The sequence below is a fragment of the Mustela putorius genome, unplaced genomic scaffold (genome assembly GCF_011764305.1).
Source record: "Mustela putorius furo isolate JIRA1106 unplaced genomic scaffold, ASM1176430v1.1 tig00000275_pilon_pilon_pilon, whole genome shotgun sequence".
In the NCBI taxonomy this organism is placed as follows: Eukaryota; Metazoa; Chordata; class Mammalia; order Carnivora; family Mustelidae; genus Mustela; species Mustela putorius.
This window is the reverse complement of record NW_025421341.1, coordinates 7,588,770-7,607,056: the sequence shown is the minus strand read 5'-3', so window position 1 is coordinate 7,607,056 and position 18,287 is coordinate 7,588,770. Positions and strand designations below refer to the sequence as shown.

At 36.9% G+C, this 18,287-nt stretch overlaps 1 protein-coding gene across 10 annotated transcripts in view; it reads left to right on the top strand.

Annotated features, from left to right (window-relative positions):
- Positions 1-18,287, top strand: part of ALS2 (alsin Rho guanine nucleotide exchange factor ALS2) — a 75,911-nt gene that overhangs the window by 1,798 nt on the left and 55,826 nt on the right. For all 10 annotated transcript variants that reach the window (XR_006606348.1, XR_006606349.1, XM_013062311.2 and 7 more), the window contains 3 exons: positions 11,402-11,478; positions 12,658-12,812; positions 15,696-16,633. Coding sequence is in view for 8 of the 10 variants with exons in the window: in XM_013062311.2 (XP_012917765.1) it covers positions 11,459-11,478; positions 12,658-12,812; positions 15,696-16,633 (1,113 nt within the window). In the remaining 2 variants the exon portion in view is untranslated. The remainder of the gene's footprint in view (positions 1-11,401; positions 11,479-12,657; positions 12,813-15,695; positions 16,634-18,287) is intronic.

Here is an 18,287-nt window from a genome sequence, read left to right as displayed (position 1 = left end):
GTTATAGCAAGAGAAATTCAAATCTGTTTCACAATATTAACATTTGAAAAGATAATGATCCAGAAAATAAAGTACCAAAAGGTCATTTGGTGTTGGGGTGGGGGATTCTGAGTTGTATCAGATAATCCTCTTTTTTTTTTTTTTTAAGTAGATTGAAGCAGTACCAATGGGAATTCTTCTGTTCAGATTTCAGCCTTTCAGAATTTATGTTCTTCTGAGACACTTAATTTTGGGCATTTTGACTGTTAAAGACACAAGAGTGTGTTAAGAACTTCACTGACACATGATTTCACTCTTATGTGATTAGGTGGAGAGAGTTCTATTAATTACCTTTCAACAAAAAGTATGGGTTTAATGCGTACTGCTGAGTCCATTTTAAGGGTATTTCTGAAGAATATGACTGACTTCTAAAAACCTTTTATAATCTTTTATGAATAGGACACTAGGTAAGGTATGGGTTAAAAAACTACAAAGAAAGGTAAAAATTGGTGATTTTTGAGATGGTGTAAAAGAAGGTGTGCTTTTAGGTAGTAAGAGGTTGAGCTCCTTTCTCAGACACTCCGAGGAGTGCTGGGAGGATTTTAATGACTTTCTAGATCATTTAGCCCTTTTTATAACTTTGTGGGATTAAACCTAGCATATAGTCCAACTATATTAGAGATTTTACTTGTACAGTTTTTTGTAAAAGCTGTTTTTCTTTCTTGTTACTCTTCTCTGTTGAAAACCAGATAATTCAGTCATCAGTAATAAGAGAGTAGTCGACTTTGTAGGTTATCAGTCCTTAAGAAAATGCACAGTAACCACAAATAAAATAGGAACAAACTGTGACATGGTTCTTTTGAATGTTGCGTTTATTTTCCTATACCCATCTCTTAACACTATATATGTTCAGGTGCTGTCTTTACATTATGTCTGGATGTTCATTGCATCACACAGTTGGTAGATTAGCTGAGAAACTGGTACAGTAGCTGAAGTAAGTGATCCACATGGGTAGAGCAAAAATATTTAAATCAGTGAGATAATGAGTACTTGTTTGGACTCTTGCAGGATTTCTCTTTCATATAGACTTCTTTTTCTTTTTCTTTCTTTTTTTTTAAGATTTTATTTATTTGAGAGAGAGCACTCACACGAGAGTGGGGTGAGGGGCAGAGGGAGAAGCAGACTCCCCACAGAGCAGGGATCCCAGTGTGGGGCTCAGCACTGGGACTCTGGGATCATGACCTGAGCCCAAGGCAGGCACTTAATCGACTGAGCCACCCAGGCACCCCTAATAGAGACTTCTTTTTTGGAGAAAATGTACAGACTGGGGCTGTTCCATAGAGTTTCAGTTGGCTACCAGAGAATTATGCTCATAGAGATAAACTTTAGTATCGTTAATTTCACTAATCAACTCATGGTTCTCTTTTACATATAATGTAAATAATAAAAATTATTTATTTATTAAATAAAAATTATTAAATAAATTTTGTTCTTTAGCATCCTCATACAGTTCTTCATTTCACATGATCTCTCTGTTAGGAACATGGTGGTTAAACCCAATGATGGCATCTGGATGGGTAACTTTCGTTTTGGGGTTCTTCCGCAACCAAATTTTTGTTGAGTTGAATTCTTAACTAAACTTAGGGCAACTGCCCAGGCAAGCATGCAGCAAAGATGATTATAGCAGTTCTTAAAATAGCAATGAAGTAGAACAATCCAGCTGTACTTCAGTAGGTTAATGGATAAACTATGGTTTATTCATGCAATGAAATCCTATCCCCAAGTAAAAATGAATGAACAAGATCCATACTTATCAATGTGGATACATCTCAAGTGCATAATAATGGGTGAAGAAGCAGGTTGCCAAAGGATGTCTACAATAGGATGCATTTATGCAGTTTTAAAAAAATATAGCTTACATGTGTATCTAATGAAATACATTAAAGTACAAGAACATATGGAAAATAAAACACATTAAAAATAGTGGCTAACTCGGAGGTAAGTTTGGGTGGAGCTCTTTCAGAAAATTGTGTAATGTTTCTTTCTATTTTAAAAATAGTTGAAGCAAATATAAAAATATGTTAACATTTAAAACTGAATGATGGGAGATCAACATGGAGTTAATCATTATTTTTACAGGTTTGTGTATAATTAAGATTGTGAAACTAGCACTTAAATTTTAACTTTAATTCTATTCTCATTTAAATTCTATGTAATTAGAGAAAAAATTCAAAAATAAATTTTTTATTTATAATTAGGGCTCTCTTCTGGTATGCTTTCTTTATTTTACTTTCTAGTCTCATGGTAGTTGCCTATGGAAAAATAATTCTTTTCTTTATGTAATAGGAAAAGGATGTGCCACTGCAGCTCCACCATGTAAAGCTTTTTCTAAGGAGAGGAGACAGACCAATTATTTAGTCAATTTTATTTTGCTGTTTGACTTGTGCTCCTGTGAAAATGCTTTTCTTAAGATGAGGAATATTTCCTTAAAAGGTTACAGAGGAATTTACATTCTAGAGACTCTTGGGGAATGCAAGCTTACATTGATCATGATCTCTCAAAGGATCGGGGAGCAGAATATATCATAAAGTCCTAAAAGGAATTTGGATAGAGTGACTCAGATACGACATGACCACAGATATCATGTGGTCATTAACACTTATTTTTAAAGTTTGGGTTGATTACATTTTATTATAGTGTGGTGAAACTGAATTTATACTGTGACTGCTGGTGTCCTAGTTACTGCTCAAAGAAAATCTAATTCTCTCTTAAATAAGTATTAATAAGTAAACATGATGAGCATGTGTTAAATGGTTCAAGTGGTGAATAGTAAATTTAATAGCTGATCCCTTATTTAACCTCAGTATTTAAACTTGAGTTAAATAAACTTTGATTCCTAATGAAGAATACCTGTTACGTGGGGCGCCTGGGTGGCTCAGTCGGTTAAGCATCTGCCTTCAGCTCAGGTCATGATCCCAGGGCCCTGCTTCTCTCTCTGCCTACCACTCCCTCTGCTTTCTCTCTCTTTCCTCTCTCTCTCAAATAAATAAATAAAATCTTAAAAAAAAAAAAAAAAAGAATACCTGTTACTAGCATTTTCAAAATAAGTAGGATTTATGTCTCCAGAACACTATTTTTTGGCATGTATACCCCCTGTTCAGTTATATGGCCCCATGATGACCTTAAGTCCCAGATGTTTTTGATTGGTAAAATAAGCCAACATACTTTGAAATGTATTTGTGTAGTATTGTCTTATTTAAAAAAAAATTGTGGCCATTTAAATGAGAGAATAGTAGCAAAATATTAAAGGAATAAACAATTTGTATCAGAAATTATACTCTATCATGTAATAACAGACACAAATTGTTACAGTACCTGAGAATTTGAAATTCAGTTCCTAGTATAATATCCATCAAGATGTTTCATGGTGATTTTAATTTGGGAAGATGTATTTTAAAAATTTTGCAGTGGATACAAAAAGGAGCTAAATGGGCATTGCTGGGCGTTTGTTTTACTGTATTTACCCCCCTCCTTCCCCCTCCGCCCGTGGGTAATATCCATTTTAGAGGATTTTCACAATCAGAAGAGTGTAGTTTTAGTAATTTTCAAGGGGAAAATAGCAGCCCTTGAGAGAGAGAGAGACCGTGAAGTGTCGTGTCCCTGATGGCACCGAAAACGGTCTCCATGTACTAAGACAGAGACTTATTTCCTGGGTTGTATAATATTTGTGAACTGACATGAAATAAAAGCATCTTCATTGTTAGGAAATACCATCAGCAAACTGAGAGTTTTTATCAAAAGTAGACACTTTGCTTTTGTGTCCTATATTGACTTTAATTATAGGTGGTGGAAATCTACATCATTTGGAAGTGGCGTCTCTCACTGAGTCCTCACTTAAAGGTAGCCCACTTGTACCTAGTGGTTACTATGGTTACAAGAATGCACCAATGAATAAACCATAGTTTCTGACCTCCAGAAGTTTATAATATATTTTGAATCAATGACTTAGTGAGTGCATTATCCCATTAGTAACAACATAATAAATAATAAGTACTTTCTAGGCTAGCTTTATTCAGTGTGTTAATTTACTGAATCCTTGAACTCTGGGTCAGTATTTAACGGGCCAGTCAGCTCCCATAGTTGTATCACAGACTGCCTTCTGGGTTGTAATTAAGGCTAAGAGGACCGGGATTTGAAGTGGCCTCCGCCTCTGGTGATGGTTGGTTTGTCAAGGCTGCAGTGCAAGGTGAGTGTTTCCCAACCTTCATCAGTGTTGGGAAAGGCTTCGGTGGTGGGATACCCAGGAAGCAGCAGTTATTGGTGTATAGATAGTATAGTAAGTCAGGTCATAATTTGCTTTGATCCATGTATAAATATATTGACTGAGTCTCTAAAAAAATATTCATTGAGCATTTGCCATGTGTGAAATAGTATAGTGTCTTAAATTATTGTTTACTACATTCATGATATAAGGTCTGGTTTACAACATTTAAAAATTTTTAAAAAGGTTATTTATTTGAGAGAGAGAGAATGAGCGTGTGCCCATGCTGGGCTAGGGGCAGAAGGGGAGAGAGAATCCACAAGCAGACTCCACACTGTGTGTAGAGCCTGACATGGGGGCTACATCCGAGGACCTTGAGGTCATGACATGAGCTGAAACCAGGCGTCGGCCACTCAACCAACTGAGCCAGCCGTTCAGGTGCCACCCAGGTGCCCCTGGTTTACTACATTTTAATAAAATGAAGCCAATTCAAACTTTGGAAAGAAAGTGTAAGCGCCTGCAATTTTACAATTTTGCAGTGGACACGAAATACAATTTACTACTCTATTGTTTATTGTCCTGTCTTAATGTCTTGTCATTCTAATCTCTAATTATCATTACTCTTGTAGCTACAATTATTGCAGTTGTCTAATCAATAAAGCTATTTTAAAACAGTAAGTGAGACAAGAGAGTAAGCCTGGAAGTGCTGTTTTACTGGCTTTTTCTTTGAGGGTGGTGTCTATAGAGAGCCGTGATTCTAGCCAGAAAGACAGAACATGATAGCATGTAAACTCCTTAAGGACAGGAGCTCCTTTATGTGGGCCTAATCTCGCCACAGATATTTCTTGAGTACTTGTTATAGATCAGGACTATGTTAAGCAGCTGGGCTGTAATAGAGAATAAGACATTTTTGGCTTTCACAGAAATTTTAGACTGGCATACCCAGAACATAACAGACAAAAAAAAAAAAACAAAAAACCAAAACAAAACATGTGTGGTGTTAGTTGTGGAAATTTCAGCATTTGAAAGTTGATGTATTTATGACTTACAAATTTATCTTTCACTAAATCGTTAAGGGAAAAGGACTTTATCCAGAGAGTAAAGTTTACTAGAGATGAACAAAGAGAATCCTGCATGATTTAATTTTCTCTTTGCAAGTGAGATAGTAGTTCACTAGCAAATTTCTGTTGCACATTAAATTTTTTAAAAATCTATATTCTGCTGTCATAAAGGGATTTAAGGCAGTTTGCAAAAATGTATAATATGGCAAGATGGAATAAAGAAACAGAATGACTGGAGCCAGGAGCGAGATTGGAATACATAGCACACATGGACTATGAAGTCCTAGTCACTTAACAGATGGCATCATATGAGACTCTCTCTCACCACGAAATCTGTACCCCTGTCTATATCTGTAACTGTGTCTGTGTATCTGTACTCTAGATCTGTTTCCTTTTTCATTAAAACATAGACCCTTCCTTCTGTGAAAGATCAGTGCTGAAACACGTGTTCCAGACGCTGTCCTCTTTCACTTTGTCCAGGACCTTGTTTCTTCCTCTGTCCCTGGCATCTGGGATGGGTGTCGTTGTCAATGCAGACATGCTTCTATTCTCTCATCTCCCCAGCCCTGCACATGCAAAAAACACACCCTTTATCTTCACATTCTTCTCTAGGTATTGCTCCATTTCTGTCATTTTGACAGTGTTTTTCAAAAGAGTTCTTTACATGAACTTAATTTTCTTGTGCTTTACCTCCCTTTTATTTTTATTTATTTATTTTTTGCCTCGCATTTAAAGCCAACCTACTACAATCTGGTTTTCAGTCCCCTATCACCACTGAAACTGTGGCCATGCTCAGCATTGATTTCCGTGTTGGCACATGCACTGGACACTTTTCAGCTCTCATCCTATGAGACCCCAGCAGCATTGACCTAATTGACCAGGCCTTTCTCCTGGAAACACTCTGCTTTGTTTTTATGGGTGCACATAGCCTCATGCTTCTCCCACCTCTCAGGTCACTTCTCAGCCAGTTGTTATCGCTTGTTCCTCGTCCTGACCAACCTCTAGGTGCAGGACCTCCTTACCGCTTGGTTTTGTTCCTCCCTTTCTCTTAGGACACACCCAGTGATACTCTGCATTGTCTTCATTTCACATATTATCCATATGCCTCCCAAGTTTGTATCAATAGCTGAGACTTTTTTCCTGAACTTCGTACTCATGTATTTAGCTGCTTTTGCTAGGTACCCTAGGATTTCTCACTGGCATCTTGAAATTACCATTAAAAAAACCCTTATCTTAACCAGAATCTTATACTTCAGAATCCTATTTTTTTTTTAATGTATTTATTTGACAGACAGAGATCACAAGTGGGGGTGGGGGTTGGGGAGCAGGCTCCCTGCCGAGCAGAGAGCCCGATGCAGGGCTCTATCCCAGGACCCTAGGATCATGAGCTGGGCCGAAGGCAGAGGATTTAACTCACTGAGCCACCCAGGTGCCCCCAGAATCCTGTCTTTTACTCTTCTCCATCATGGTAAATAGTACCACCAATACACAGTTCAAGGGAGAACCTAGAAATCATTTTTGATACCTCCTTCTTTATATTCCAGTTATGTCTAAATATATCACCAGGTCCTAGTTGTTCTAGGACAATATACCTCTCCCATTTGTTTACCTCTTTCTCTTCTACCAAATTGGTAACTTTGTATGAAATTAAAGAACCTAGGCTTCCTTCTTCTACCGAGAAGATGAGCCAGGTCAGTATTTGCAAGGATATTCCTTGGAAAATTAATTTGGGCACTGTATGTGAATATGTTTACCATAAAATAGACTTAAAACTTCTGAGATGAATGTAAATCATCACCACTGGAATACATTGTTAAAGCACCTATAGAATGTTTTGTAAGCAATGCAACTTTCTAATATACTGGTCAAGATGAAGTTTATATTAAAAGTACATAAAAGTAACTAAAGGAAATATAAAATAGTTAAAAGTTGGGGACCCCTACCAAAAATGATAGTTGTTTGTTTTAGAATACAGGTTCCTGTGGTGCCTGGGTGGCTCAGTGGGTTAAGCTTCCAACTCCTGATTTTGGCTCAGGTCATGATATTGGAGTCCTGGGATCAAGCCCCTTGTCAGGCTCTGTGCTCAGCAGGGAGTGTTGAGGATTGTTTCCCTCTATCTCTGTCTCTCTCACTGCTCAAGCTTGCGCGCGCTCTCTCTCTCTCTCTCTCTCTCTCTCTCTCTTTCGCAAATAAATAAATCTTAAAAAAAAAAAAAATACAAGTTCCAAGTACCTTTCTTGGACCCCCTGAGGCAATGTATGTTTTAGAATTCAGAATTTTTTGATATTTAAAGTGATTTGCATAAACCGTATATTATGTAACACTTTCTGTGGGATCTTTGGTACCACCCCATAACCATATTAATGTTTTTTTGAAAAAGATTTTAAAATTATTATTTAAGTAATCTGTACATCCAATGTGGGGCTTGAACATAAAACCCCAAGACCAAGAGTCACACATTCTACTGACTGAGCCAACCAGTCACCCCTTTCATATTAATATTTCTACAGCAAAATATATGACTATTCACACTAAAGGGACAAAAACTAACCTCATATTAGTTTTGGTCAGGTTTGCTATCAGATAAGTTTAAAACAGATTAGATTTTGCCAGAGTTTGAATTATGAAAAAACTTATTTTTCAGAGTTTTTTGGGCTTGGATTTTTCTTTCTTCCTTTTTTTTCTTTTTTAAAGATTTTATTCATTTGACGGGGGGTGGTACTTTGGATTTCTGGTTAGGGTTTTGTGGATCTGTAGATCATTTGTAGCTTTATCTAACAATAATTCGGATGCCTAGATCACATTTTTGGGGGGGCACTCTCAGATCATGGTGTTAAAAGCATACCCTCTGCTCGTACAAGGTAGCTTATTTCTCTCTCAAATGTAGCAGGAGGTTGTTTCCAATGGGATCTAAAGATGGAGTCAGATTGTTAAGAACCAGGGTTTGGTTTTTGTTTTAAAGGGCCATCTGAGAGTTTAACTGCTTTACCTTTCACTGTAAGGGAGATAATTTAAAGTATAGATGGCATTCTTTAACAGGAATCTAGCTTTGTTCTGGGACTCCTAGAATTTAAGAGCTGGAGGGGATGCTTGAGTCTGTTTTGCTCATTTTACAGATGTCCTTGATCTCTGGAAGACCATGCAAGGCAAAAGGGGACCCCATATTTTTTTTTTAAGATTTTATTTATTTGTTTGACAGACAGAGATCACAAGTAGGCAGAGAGGCAGGCAGAGAGAAAGGAGGAAGCAGGCCCCCCGCTGAGCCGAGAGCCCGATGTGGGACTTGATCCCAGCCGAAGACAGGCTCAACCCACTGAGCCACCCAGGCGCCTGAGGACTCCATATTTTGACTGTACAACATCACACGGTTTCTTTATCAGAGCTAATTAATATAATAAAGGCATCTGAAGGAAAGTTACTATAATAGTAGAAAAGAAGCAGAGTTTAGGGATTCTGTCTCCCAAAGGAATGTAGAATGAGAACCTTAAAGTTTATCTGGAGAGAACTATCCCCAGAAGAAACCCCATGATTAGGCAGTTTTATAACAAACATGTGAAGCAATGAGAGAGCTTAAAGGAAGTTTAGGTGCTATTTGAATGCTTGAGGCAAATCTTAAAGATTTCCATATAGAGGATCATAAAAATATTAGAAAAACAAAAATTTGAGGTTTACTTTTTCTTACAGATACATTAATTGAGAAGAATGTTAGGTTTGTTTTATTTTGTTTTGTTTTTAATGTAGACTTCATGCCCAAGAAAGAATGTTAGGTTGAATAGAGTTACATTTAAGTATGTGAGATAAAACTTTGTAACACAAGCTTTCCACATTTAGCTGTAGTATTCTTTTCCAGTTACAGTTTTCTTAGCGGTCATTTCTTTCTCATTGCTCTGAGTCTCAGATGTATCTTCTTGGAAGAAGTCAAACATATTAAAGCAAAATGAGACAGATTTATAAATACTGATATAGAAAGATGTCTATGAAATAGTACATTAGCTAGCTTTCTGTTGCTGTTTAACAAATTGCTACAAATTTAGTGGTTTAAAATAACACAAATTTATTGTTTTTGCGGTTCTTTGGATTAAAAGTATGACACGAGTCTCACTGGGCTAAAATCAAGGTGTCAGCAGGGCTACATTCTTTTCCGGAGGCGAAAAGGAGAGAATCTGTTTCCTTGCCTTTTCCAGCATCTAGAGGCCACCCACATTCTTTGGTTTATGCTCCGCGCCTTCCCATCTTCAAAGCCAGCAGTCTCTCTGACCGTGTCAGCACATCTCTTTCTCTGGCTCTCCTTCTGCCTCCCTCTCGGCACTTCTAAGGAGGCTTGTGATAAACACAAGGATAACCCAGTAATCTCCCTGTCTTCAAGTCAGCTGATTAGCAACTTGAGTTCCCCTTTGCCATTAACCTAAGCTATTCATAGGTTCTTGGCATTAGGTTGTGGGCATCTTTGGGGACCATTATTCTGCCTAGCATATATAGTAAGTAACAAAAGGAAGTTACAAAACAGTTTTTCTGGCTTTAATTCCATTTGGATTTGGAAAAATGTGCGGTGGTGAAAATATGGCAAAAGATGAAATCTACTTTAAGAAAACTCTGTATTAAAAAAATGTAACACTAAAAGAGGAAAAAGGCTGACTGTTTTGTTCACTTCACCAAAAGGGTCTCAACATTTTTGATTGTCAGGCAGTAGGATAAAATTCAATTTACATTCAGTCAGTCAGTGATGGAAGCAGAGTGTGCTCGTGTATGTACTTCCACACCCTCCCGGAGGTGTTCTCTGGTTTGTGCTGGGTAGTGTTTAACTTTAATCAAGGGAGCAGTTATTCCTTGATCTCTGATGGATAAACACAGGTTAGATCTGGCTTCAAGAATGTCTCTGTATACCATGAACTATACATTTTCCTAATGGTTAATTATTATCACCCACAAGGCGTAGTACCACTTAATAATCATAGTTATTTAAAAATAATCATTTATTAAATTAATAGCACTTATTAAATCTATTCAGGTATATGTTTTATTTACATGCTACCCTTCGTCCAACTTTGAATGATTCAAAATCTTTCTAAAATAAGCGTTAGGTAGAGAGTAATTTCCTCCAGATACACAGATGGCAAACGGTAAGAATTCACAGGCAACCTGGAGTAAACAGATGGGTCTTACATCACTCCTGCTGGTATGGGCTCTTTTCAGAGTACAGTGACCATGCCATATCCTTTGCAGGAAAATCATAAATTTGGCTTTGGTCTTTTTATGGTTGACACAAACAAAACTTCATTGCCATTATGTATTTTCATGAGTTTTGGTGCCCTTAAAAATATGAATTTTTGGTTGAAATGCACTGAGTATTTCTGTCTGCTTATTTATATTTCTGTCTCTTTATTAAACACTGAGTTTCTAAACTGATTGGTCATGATATTTGTACCGTAATTTCATATAACTCTTTATTATTAAATGGTGGATTTTGAAACAGAAACAGATATTTTAAAACCCCATTTTATCCAGCCTTTTGTACTATGGTTTCGAGTTGAGGTTGATTTGAGGAAAATACTCCTAGTTCCGATAAATAGAAATCTTTCTAACTTTAATAATGTAGTTTTTTGTGTGCATTGCTGAAAACTGTAAATTAAAACTACTTGAATCTGATACATTACTGAAGAGATTTTAGAAATTCTTTCTTATTTAATTGGTGTTTATATGTTTATGTGTTCCAGAAGCATTTTAAAAGTAACCCTTAAAGTGTGTGAAATGGGTAAGGAAAAGAATTTTCAGATTGAACTTCCTTATTTATAATAAAAAAATAAAATCCAGTGCCTGACAAAGTACAGCTAGCTTAATTATACGTAGTCTGGTCTTCCTTTGACGTTACATTAGGTGGTCAGCAGGCATTTTTATAAGCTCAGTGGGCAGGCTCAGTCTAGATATTCGACTTTGGCAGGCGGGATATGAAATAGTTGAAATAGTTTCACTGCATATTTATTGCCTAGTGAATGTGCACTTGTTAGAGAGCTGCCCCTCCCCCCTTTTTTTAAAATCTGAGGAATGAAGTAGCACCGTATGCTTTCATTGCTTTTTGTGCTTACCTGTGTTTGCCATCTAGGTCTTTATATACTTTTCACAAAGAAGTGATTTGGTGATGGAGTGCTTCCCCTGACCGATGGACTCAAAGAAGAGAAGGTAAAAGCATTTCTTCTTTTACCTTATTCTTCTAGGAAAACACAACAAGCTATTCCACATACACGTAGCTTCTCTTTGGTTTAATTTTCTCGTTTGTGGTTATTAAGTAGGAATAGTGATGTTTATGTTGATTGGTAAAGAGAGAAAGATACTATAATAAAACTGACTGGTGATAAGCTTTGTTGCTGGTTTCTTTCTTATGCTTGTAAAAAGGCAGAAAGTGTCTTCATCATTTTAAAGCTTTTGAAGCCATTTTTTCTCACAAATAATTTCAGGTCTTCAGGCATAGCTTTATTAGTTTTAATCCTCTCTACCCTTAGAAAACAGGATTGAGTTTGTGGCTCTCCTTTCATATAACCATGGTTATGCCTAATCATAACTGAGAGGGATATTACTTAGCAAAAGCAGAGAAATTTTATAGGTATTATAAAATAAATAAAACCAAAAAACTTTCTGTGCCTCATTAAAATTAGCATCAGTGTTCCAGAAAAAAGAATGTATCATCACTGGCAACAGAGGAAAATTTGCTATAAAGGAAACCCAGCGTATCTTAATAGACCTTTTTCTTCAAAGGGTAGGCAGTTATGGTATGGTCATTATCATGAAGCTTTGTGTCTTGTGTCCTTTGAACCGGAATCATCACATGGATAGAATTCTTGGGCTAGAACATGAGTAAAGCATGAAGGATTTTATTGTTCCTGATACAAATTTGATTCTCAAAAAACTAACAATTACAGAGCTTACCCAGTATAAAGTAAAATATGGATCTCTATTCCTTACCAAACACTTTTTTTAGCATGTTCAAAACGAAAATTTTGAAATAAGACCCCAACTTGGGACATGTTCCAACTTTATCATCTAAACAATGATTTAATAAATGGAGAAGGTAGAATCTTAAAATTTTGTGCTATTAACTCTAAAATGTCAAAAAATAGTCCAGGTTTTGTTTGTTTCTTAGATAGAGGTAAGTAATTTGTGGGTTTAGATTATCCTCAAGCCTTGTCTGTAAATAGTTGTTCTATCTCTGCTCCTGTGTCCCAACCAAAGGTAGGTGCTGAGTGATCTGACCCAGTCACCCATGTGCTGGTAAAAGATACAGATCTAATGAAATTAGTAAGAAATCCCCAAATACAGTTTTAATTGCAGGACCAATTAAGCTATTTTTCTTAATGTTTGTAGCTCAACAGAAGCAGAAGGATCCAAAGAAAGAGGCCTGGTCCACGTGTGGCAGGCAGGATCCAATTCTGTAGCACCAGAGAGACTGCCAGGCTGGGGAGGAAAGGCTGTTCTTCAAGCAGCCCTTGGAGTGAAGCATGGAGTTCTTCTGACTGAAGGTAGTGAAAAGAACCTTTTCACTTAAAGGTTCTTTCGTTTAACAAATACTCACTGAAGTGCTAATAGTACCTGTGTGTGTGAGATCAGGTAAGGGAGTTACTGGATATCAGAAATGCTTAACGAAGATTGTTGGAGCCTATACTCTTTGTGTTTTCAAAATATGTTCTTACTCCCTTCGTCAAAAATCAGATTAGTTCTTAAATTTAAGTTCCATCATATCTAGCATAAAAGGGAGAAGTACAGTTTGTAAGTTTTATAGTAATTAGTAATGAAGAATTAACTATGGAAATATTACCTATTAAGAAACTCTTTTGCTGTGCCTTTGTTCATTAAGTGTATCAGAAGAATCATGCTCATACTAGCTAGTGTTTATTACACAATCTTGCATGCCAGGCACGGCACCAGGCGCTTTGTACCACCTCGCCGAGTCGTCACAACCATGTTGCGAGGCAGGCCACTGTTGGTGTCCCCTCTTCACAGATGAGGAAGCTGAAGGTCAGGAGATGAAATGATTATCCCCAAGCCCCCACAGCTCTTGGAGTGTCAGAGTCTGAATTGGGATTCAGAGTCTGATTTCAAAGCCTGCTTTTTATGCAGCTTGGCTGTACTATGTCAGTATGGTTTTTCTCAGGCATAAATAGCAGCTTATAAGAACATGTAATGAAATCTATAAATCTATAACAGATAGGAACAGAAGCTATAATTTATAGAGAGAGTTGCCTTTAATTTTGACAGCAGTTTAACAACTCAGTCATGGCAAATTTGGCTTGAGCCAGGACTGCCATCAACTAATTTCTAAATTTCAATTCCACAAGCATTTATTAAGTATTCAGTAATGCTTTGCTATTTTCTTCGTAAGAACTAAGGGAAGCCAAATTCTACAAGGCAAATTTAACTCTGACCTTGGTAATTTTGTGGGGTAAACATGAATTTCTTTCTAGCCTGCTTATTACTATATCACTTTTATTATAATAATATAGAATACTCTTATTATTAGGCCAGAATTTGGAAAAAGCTTTATTGTAAAAATGTACACTATATTCAATCACTATCTGCCCTGGAGGCTTCAAAATCTATCATTCTCAAGCACCTATAAATAGAATTCTGTTGTTTTATTTACCCTTCAGTAAGATATTTAGGAACCCTTCATGAACATGATCTTTAAATCTCTAGAATCATACCTTAAGTGGGATAACTGAGGGAAAACATTTTAAAAATATATGAATAGCCTATCATTGTCCATGTTTAAGCAGTGTCCTGTTTTTAAGCGTTAAAGCTACAGGATGTCTGGGTGGCTCAGTTGGTTAAGTGACTGCCTTCGGCTCAGGTCATGATCCTGGAGTCCTGGGATCAAATCCCGCATCAGGCTCTCTGTTCAGCAGGGAGTCTGCTTCTCCCTCTGACCCTTCCCTTCTCATGCTCTCTCTCTCTCTCTCTCATTCTCTCTCTCAAATAAATAAATAAAGTCTTAAAAAAAAAAAAGCTACAAAAAAGAAATCTTACATAAGTGTGTGTTTGAAATAGCAAAAAGATCTCCAGTGCTATCTTTTCCAGATGAGAAAATGTTACTGATGGAATGTTGGAAATTTTCAAGTTCTTTTTTTCTATTCAGTTTGACTCTCAGCTCATAATTCAGTGAGGACACTTCATTGAATCACTATTTTTGAGGTATTCCAGGTTGAAAAAAGGGAAGAGTTGTCTGAATATCTATTTCTTTGCTCGATTTCTCTCTCTAGTGGAGTGATAATCATTGAAAGAACTAGTGAGCTGTTGCAAGTGTATATCGCTGTATCACTCGGGAAGAAAAATTTAAATATCTTAACCTATGAGCTGATTTTATCAGTACTCTATCCAAACTGGAAATTCCTTAATAAAAGCTCATGTCTTCCTTCTAGCCACTGTTGTGTTCTTTCTTAGGGAGATGTTCTGTTTAGTTAATTTGAGTATATAAATATATTTTATATAAATAATAGGCCAAAGCTAAAGAATGCATTTTTTTTTCATTATCAGCTCAGTTGCTGCTTTGTAGGGAAAAAATACTACTATAAATCTACTTCATTATTTCTTTATTAACTTAAAAAAAAATGGATGAGTCCCTGGTCATATGGAAAAGAAGAAATAGTGGGCTTGCTTTAGTATTTTTCAAAACCCATGGCTAAGTTGCCCTTGGCCAGCCAAGTTGCCCTTCATTCTAAAGCGAGCTGTCATAGTTTTTATCATTGTTTGTTTTTTTGCTTCGTTCTGTAATTTACTTTTTAAACAAATGGCACCTTAGAAATGCTGTATAGTGCGCAATATATATGATATATAACATTTAAAATTATACATGATACTGTACACATCACAAAGACAGCCATGTCTTATTAAACCTGGTGCTTTCGTACAACCTAGAAGTATAAAGCTGGTTTCTTAGTTTTGGCCAAAATGAATCTCTGATATTTTTATGCTACAGCATAATTTTCTGCTGCCCAAGTAGCCGTGAATGTTGTAGATGTTAACGAATGTATCTGTATTGTCCTCTGCTCATTTTATCTTATAGTCATTAGTTTGTCTTTGAACACATTCCTGTAGTAGCGCGCATTGACAGCCATTAGTAGTGGATCTGTATAGGACTTTGTAGGATGAGGAGCAAGATTGCTTCATTTGGAAGTAGCCTCCTGTAGTTGGTAGAAATTCTCACTATTTTTCAGCATATTAAAAATGATACTTGTTAAAAGATGAGTAAATGTGGGATATTACATGCTTGAACTAAAATCTCTATAACTGCGCTTAAACAAAAAACAGCCCTATTTTGTTAACCTAGAGGAGCCAAAAATTTGCTGGTAAGATTTCTAGCTAACTCACTAACTCCTTTTTTTTTTTTTTTTTTTTTAAACATTTAGATGGTGAGGTCTACAGCTTTGGGACGCTTCCCTGGAGAAGTGAACCAGCAGAGATTTGTCCGAATAGCCCCATTCTAGAAAATGCCCTGGTTGGGCAATATGTTGTTACCGTGGCATCAGGGAGTTTCCACAGTGGAGCAGTGACGGAAAGTGGCGTAGTGTACATGTGGGGGGAGAACTCTGCAGGCCAGTGTGCAGTAGCTAACCAGCAGTATGTTCCAGAACCGAATCCTGTCAGCATTTCTGACTCTGAGACCAGTTCTTTGGTTGCGGTCAGGATTTTGCAGTTGGCGTGTGGTGAGGAGCACACACTGGCGTTGTCGATAAGCAGAGAGATTTGGGCATGGGGTACTGGTTGTCAGTTGGGTCTCATTACCACCGCCTTCCCGGTGACAAAGCCACAAAAGGTGGAACATCTTGCCGGCCGAGTCGTGCTACAAGTTGCCTGTGGCGCCTTCCACAGCTTGGCCCTTGTGCAGTGCCTCCCTTCCCAGGAGCTGAAGCCAGTCCCAGAAAGATGCAACCAGTGCAGCCAACTCCTGATTACTATGACCGACAAAGAAGACCATGTGATTATATCAGACAGTCACTGCTGCCCCTTAGGGGTGACACTGTCAGAATCCCAGGCAGAAAACCAGGTCAGCACTGCCATCAGCCCCTGCACTGAAACCCTGGACAGTCAGGGAGAAGTGTTCGAGAACACGCTGGGAGGAAAGGAGCCGCCTGTTGCTACTGACACGAACGTTGGAAATGTTCAGACCACGGGTGGTGATGCCATTTCCTCCCAACAAGATGTCGTGGAAACAACTGAAATTTCTTCGGCCAGAAATGTACCGTCATACCCTGATACTCAGGCAGTGAATGAGTACATGGCAAAACTCTCAGATCGCTCAGTAAGAGAGAACTCAGAGAACGGCGAAAAGCCAGTGCCATCTCAGGTACCTGCTAAATTTTATAATATAAAGGTGTTTCTGGAGTTAGGAGTTTTTCTTTAGCAACTTTAAAATGCTTAAGTCTTGAGCTTGACTTTACATCTCTTTTATCATGCAATCCTAGAGAAGGGAAAACCCGGATTACTCCAAAATTACTCTTTATGTTCAAATTCTACCCTTTAAGAGGCTGAAAGATGTCGAAAGATGTCATGCTGGGCTTCTTTTTTAAGTAGCAAAATCTCATTTATTTTTTTCTAGTACTTTTTCTCCCATGGCTGACTATACTGAATTTTGCTAGGCTCCTGAATACTGCCCCCCCCACCGAATACTTTTAATATAACTATACATTCATAGAGATTCATCTCACGTGTATTTGTATGACTCCAGATTCTGTGGAGAGTAGTCCTTTCCTTCTTTATCAGGGAAAGTTGCCATGTGGTCAGTCCCTCAATTGTAGGCAGATTTAAAACACAAACAGACTCCTGGTGTTATATGTTGTTTGAATTTTTTTCAGCATATACCTGTAGTCCTTACTGGGCTTTGTTGTGGGACAGGGGATTCATGTTTTCTTCATTTTATTTGAACTACTCTCATTTTAAAAACGTGTAAATGGAGAAAAGCTGTTGACCAGTAGCATACAGTAAAGTTTGAGTCTCCCTGATTAAACAAATTGTTTTAAAAGGATAATTTGTTTTTTTACTCTTCATGTAAGCCTTTCAATTTTGTTCTTACCAAAACTCTAAGAAAATGAAACAAAACAAAAACCTCTAGTCATGTAAGAACTATACCATGGTGTTTTTTCAGGCCTTTGAAACCATGTACCTCTTGATTCTTTGTTTTTGTTCTTCACTCCGTCAGGATGAGAACATGGCTTAGAGGTATTTTTAGAAACAGTTTTTATTTCACAGTTTACTCATCGAACCTTGTGGATATCTGATTTTTTTAAAAATTAAGAATAAGCTGTTTGGAGAAAGATACTATTAAAACCTAAACACAAAAGTAATGATTTAATAGGAATGTACATAGAACATTCTTAGACTTGAACATGCTTATAAAAATTTGGACTTTGACTTTTTAGAAGTCATTCTGCTAATTTATTAAATTTGAAGGTAAAAATTTATTGTATACACTTATTTGATTATTAAATAATTATCATTGAAATTGCATTTTCATTTGGATTTATTTTGTTAAACATGTACATTTTTGTTGCCTATGCTAAATTTGGCAATGTCTGTTTATACTAAATTTAATTCAGTTTTTGCAAATAGTGTCTCAGACAGCTAATTTACTAGGAATTTATATAGTCTAAGACAAGTTTTTTCTCCTCTGACCAGAAATAACTGAGAAAGTATCTCATTTTTGTGAAATAAACCATAATACTGGGCCATGAAGCATATACCTCATAATTGAATTTTATTATTGGTTGACCAGGACTCCTAAAATTATGTCTTTCATCAAAGTTGCTGGCTCTATATTTTTGTTTTATTGATTTATGTATTGTTAAACATAATTAAATAGAGCAGCCAGTAAGAACAATAATTTAAAGTTTATTGAAGATAGAATTTTATGACTTTCCTGTTAGGTAAGAAGGCCCTAAAATATTGACCCATAAATACCTATCACTGTTTCTGTTATGAGACTTCATACACAAAGGGTGAAA